This window comes from Quercus suber, unplaced genomic scaffold (assembly GCF_002906115.3).
Source record: "Quercus suber isolate HL8 unplaced genomic scaffold, Cork oak 2.0 scaffold_21, whole genome shotgun sequence".
Lineage (NCBI taxonomy): Eukaryota > Viridiplantae > Streptophyta > Magnoliopsida > Fagales > Fagaceae > Quercus > Quercus suber.
In genome coordinates, this window is record NW_027069486.1 from 1,083,173 (window position 1) to 1,088,685 (window position 5,513).

At 36.0% G+C, this 5,513-nt stretch overlaps 1 protein-coding gene across 2 annotated transcripts in view; it reads right to left on the bottom strand.

Annotated features, from left to right (window-relative positions):
- Positions 1-433: 433 nt before the first annotated feature.
- Positions 434-5,513, bottom strand: part of LOC111997257 (thioredoxin O2, mitochondrial) — a 12,325-nt gene continuing 7,245 nt past the window's right edge. The window contains exons 5-7 of one of the 2 annotated variants that reach the window (XM_065763896.1): positions 2,423-2,467; positions 1,667-1,761; positions 434-797 (exon numbers count right to left, since the gene is read on the bottom strand). In XM_065763896.1, the coding sequence (XP_065619968.1) occupies positions 788-797; positions 1,667-1,761; positions 2,423-2,467 (150 nt within the window). In that variant the 3' untranslated portion in view covers positions 434-787. Of the gene's footprint in view, positions 798-1,662; positions 1,762-2,422; positions 2,468-5,513 lie in introns of those variants that run through there. The other variant, XM_065763901.1, reaches the window with a different exon arrangement.

A 5,513-nucleotide genomic window follows, 5' to 3' on the forward strand; every position in this document is an offset into this window, starting at 1 on the left:
TGTTAACAAAATTACAAATAATCAAGATTAAATCTAGGTACAATAACTTAAGTGCAGTGTATCAAGTTCCCCGATTAAATTCAAACAAATATCTACATTTTTTTTTAACAAAAATACATCTATATTGAATTTTACCCTCCTTAAAAATGACAACATTGTTTGTGTTTTATTAATCAATACAACCAAATAATTTGTATATGCCAAGAGCCTTGTAGCTTAATTGATACCTCTTTATGCACATAATACTTGGTGGTCTAAGGGAGAAAAAGTTTTAACTATTTAAGCTGTGGAGTTGGTCATGTTACTAAAACTACACATAGATTGTCTCTTCAATACTACATGGCGAGTTAGAGAAAGATAGCTCTAAATCTATTTGTTATTAAAAAACTTTTTCTAAAACTAAATCTTAATCTGGTAATAGTCATCACCAAAATGGAAATAAAAAATAAAGTAGATTAGCAGCATCCTAATTAATTTGGGACCAGGACTTCGGCCCAAAATTGTTTTCTCACTTTTGCCTAGGCCATGCAACAATAACTGCTATTGACAACACCACTGCTTTGTGCACAGTCCAATAGCGTAGGTTCTTCCTCTCATCATTGTCGTCAAATCCAATTCATATACAGTATTTACTTCATGAAAATAAAAACCTTATGGGCTTAAGTAGAACTTGAAAGGCTGAACCTGACCAGAAACATGGTTTCCATCAATTTCTGAAGTTTTCTTTAAAAACTTACAAATATGTCGAATTACATAATCATCTGCCATCAATCCCTGACTGGAATCTTCAATCAGTCCTGCCGGGGGAAAGCGAAACAAACAAATAATCAGGCAATCCAAATTTTACATTAAAACTAAGACAGCATGGATGCTTGCTTTGAATATGAAAAAAGCATCTGAGTCGATTCAAGTTCATGAGTGCCACATCAGTGAAGTGGAACTAAAAGTGTGCATTTGACATGATTAATTTGGTTAGCTTATTTTTACTATTCAGCTTATTTACTACTATTTATAAGTCCTATTGCATTTTTTGATATTATTTATAGGTCTCACTATAGTATTTCAGCTAACTTTTACATTTATCTACAGTATTTTCAACAAAAAAATTTCAATTTTAGCAAAATAAACGGATCTTGAACGGACACGAAATCCCAACCAAACTCCAAATAATACCACATATAATTGATCAAATTTATCGTTCAATGCTGACTACATAATCAAGTAGTTTGGCCTCATCAAAAATAAAATAAAAAGCTTACAGAGTTTCTGGGTCAAAGAAAAATAACCACCGTGCAATCCATTTAAGGATACACTAAAGCATAGGCATCACGGACAGTAGAGAGAAAAAACTGTAAAATTTTCTCATGTTGTCCTTCAAGCATGCAACATGACCGCCAATTGTGAAATACTTGTTAATGTAACGGCAGTTGCAACACATTCTATGATAAACCCTAGTACATCTAATTCATCTGATTTGTAAATGAATTTAGGATTCAGAACCAAATTTGAAGCCACATATGTTTAAAAAGAACCTTTTTCTTTGACCATTTAAAATCTTTATGCCTACTATGCAACACCTGGTTCAAAAGGAGCAGAAATTTGTTTAAAACATTCACAGATGCTCAAAGGCATAAAGATGATGTCAAGCAGATCAGTAAAGAATTACTTGTAGAGTTTTTCCATGGTGTTCGTCAAGCGAGCAACATCAGCTCCAATCACTTCAGCAGCCTTTTTCCCATTTTGAAAAAAATGAAGTGTTGGCTGAAAAAAAAAATCCAGCTTAGTAACAAATATATTATACATGGTTATGTTCAAGAGCTACCTGATGCAACTTGTACCACTTGATAACTTTTTTAATGGATGTATTTTTGACAAATCCACTATTGGATTATGTTGTCTCTTTATACTGTCCATGCTTGCAAAATGTAGAGATGATTAACACTTGATAATTACCTCATTTATAAAATGTTTAAATTTTATGGATTCAATAGTATAGATCTGATTTACACGAAATTTGGTATACTTGTTAAGAAAAAAAAAAAAAAATCAATAATCCAATAAAAAGTTATTAATAAGGCAAAACTTAAGTACAATTCCTCAAGCCCTGTAGATTAAATTTTGCAATTAAGTATAAACAACATTATCTTTTCCAATGATAATTAAATTCAATGAAGGTATTTGTTTAATGTTAATTGGGGAACCTAGAACGGCATATAAAGAACTATACTTAAGTTTTACCCATATTAATATATGCAAATACCCAACTATAAACATTTTGAACACTACGTCAATCAATAATTTTTTGGAAAAAAAGATAATTATATATACACAGGTTCTGGAGCCACATATGGAAATAGAACATTAAAAAATAAAAAGTAAAAAAATAAAAAATAAAACAGAAAAGAAGGATCAGGTTGTTTACCACGGAGGTAATATTTAACTTGCTTAGTATGCTTTGAAGGCCTTCCTGTAAATAGAATAAATAATTAGCCTGCGAACTTTGATGCATGATAAGTTATGATACCAAAATCCAGAATAATTTAACTCGTCAAGGAAGCCACATGTCAAATGATTATTGAAAAAAAAAATGAAAGACAATACAATCAAGCAAAAGCATAATGTAACGCAATTGCTTTTGTAGGAATTCTAGTGGAGGATAATTTTTAAATTAAATTCCCATAGAGACTCAGCTGAGAACACACCCATTAAATTCTGTGAGCAGTTTTCAATAAAGCAAATGAACATTGTTCTATGAAGCAAATGAAAATATTTCTTCAAGGAGCATAGATTTGCATAGAAATGTGCTGAAAACACAAGAACTTAATGAAGAAGAAACTGAAATAGTTTCTTTCTTTCCTTTTTTTTTGGTTTAGAGAACAGGGGGGAGGGGGGAGGGGGGTTGTGAGGGAAGAGGTTAAAGAAGCATAAAGCTCTTTGCGCTATAATTCTAAATAACCATTTGTGACTCAAATCCAGTTCTTTCTAAAGTGGCCTATATATCCTAACACCTCAATGTCTCAACCACCACAGCTTCCAATTATTTGTAAGGTAAAATACTTGTTTAAACAGGATTCCAATCAAGGTAGTCAAAGGCAAAAGGCTGCCTTAAAGCACCAAGGGCTTGTATCTCCAAAGGCATGAGGAGGCAAAAGCACACCATGGAGATGGTGAGAAGGTTTGAGGCACTCACATAGGCTCTAAAGCCACTTCACCTTAGAGTCTTAGAGGCACCTTAGTGGCACCTAGGTGCTTGCCTTTGGCTACCATATTTCCAATGATGATGACCACAACCTTCTATTCAACATTTACCAAACAAATTGAGAATCGCCTTTGACAAAATGCCTCAGTAATTGCCTTTGAACAGAATTTCTTTCATAAGAAAGACGCAGATCTCTCTCTCTCTCTCTCTCTCTCTCTCTCTCATACACCTGTGCTTGTCCATTTTTCTCATTCAATCTAAAGTTACTTCAGCTTTTACAACCTAATGCAATACCATTACAGACTTATATGATCTCCAAGTCCAGTTGGACCATGCACGATTACAAGAACTATTTAATCCTAGATGCAACCATTGTGAAATGAATTTCTTGGCTCCTTTAAAAAGGATACAAATCTTTCTTTTTAAAATTAGTGGCCATACAAGTATGAGAGATTACCTGTGTTCTGTCATCAGTGTGGCCATTTAGAGAAGCTAAAACACAGTGCAACAAGAGAGTTGATGAAACAAGCCCATGCAACCAATATAGGGAATGGATCTGGGTTTCAGGTGGATTAGGAGATGGAGACCGGCCTGGGGGGCAGGACTGAAGGAGTGGGGGAGACCGGAGACGTGGATGGGGAGAAAACGGAGTTGAATCAGGTTGGCACTTGCTCGGACCTGAAGAAAACAAAACATTTGGCCAACATGGGCACTCATGGGGCAGCAACAGTGGTGGAGCAGGGCAGTGATGGGTGAAATGGAAAGTTCAATGCAGCAGATTCTAGCATTAATGAATTCCGAGATTCACAAGAGAGAGAAAAAATGGGGCAACAACGAAGGGTGCAATTGGTAGAAGACCAGAATCAAGGAAGAGTTCAAGCTCCGGAAAAAAATGGAGATATATCAGGATTTAATGAATCATGTGGACATTAACGCAAAAGGACCAAAAATCAGGCCTGAAGAGAATATCATGCACAGCTGGGTCAATCTCCGAAACAAATCCTGCAATCTTGGGTGATCAATCCCAGTACATTCCAAAGGCCATTAACTCACTGTCTACGAATGCCTCTGTTGATGGGACATGCTGCGGGGAAATAGTTGTTTTGACTGAAACAGTGATTTGAACTTGAGGGTGTCAACAAGCAACAGTGAAAAAGTAAAGGAAATTAAAGAGAATATTGGGCTCAGGCAGACCACATGGAAGAGGTTTGTGCGGACTGATGCCATGCAGTGTGGGGCTGTTCTCATGCCGCTCGATCATGCAGGGACAAAGAGAGTTGGGATTTTTTATGAGGAAGCCCAAGATACTAAGTTATCTTGGAAAAAGCGAGCACTGATGGGTATGCCCAGTGTGGAAAATATCAAAAGTTCAGAGGCAGAGGCTGGTGAGCAGCCATATAGTGACATCAATGAAGCTATTAAGTTGGAACTGCCAGGAACTTGGGAACACCCAAGCAGTTCAATCTCTTCATAACATAGTGAAGCCTCAAGGTCCCACAGTTTTGATCCTCATTGAGACAAAACTGGATGATGGAAGAATGTCATGAATTCAAAGTCGGTTTGGCTTTAGAAATGCCCTCATTGTTCCAAGTTTGGGTAGAAGCGGTGGATTGAAAATGATGTAAAGTGAAGAAGCCCAATTGGAAAAATAAAAATAAAAAATTATTCCCAATACCATATAGATGCACTTGTGGTAGATGGGATAATAAGATGGAGATTGAAGGGTTTTTATGGACGTCCTAAATTCCCTAAATGATCTGAGTCTTGGGCATTGTTGAAGAAGCTGGGAAGCATGCATTCTTTGTCATCGCTATGCTTTGGAGACTTTAACAAGATCCTGGAACAAAGTGAAATACAAGACAATTACGAGAAACCAGAAAATGTTGGATTTTAGAGAAGCACTTGATCAATGCAAATTACTTGACCTAGAGTATATTTGGAATGTTGTATACATGGAATAATGATAGAGAGGGGTTCGTCAATATTCAAGAGAGTATTGATAGGACAGTAACCATATTGTCATGGATGGATTACTTTAAAAGCATGGTGAAGCATGTACCATGCCCACCAACCCCCCCCCCCCCCACCCTCCACCCCCCCAAAAAAAAAAAGTGTAAGCTGAAGATATTGAGAGATCCATTCCCGACCTTAAGCTTTTTTTCTTTAGAACTTTATTGGATTGGTTGTCTGTTTTGCGAAACCAATCATTCTCCTCTTTTTGTTTTTCTTGATTCTTGTAATTTTTATTCTTGATTGTTGACCCTTGTACACTCCCTGTGTACTAGGGTGTCTTTTTTTCTTTTCTTTTTTTTAA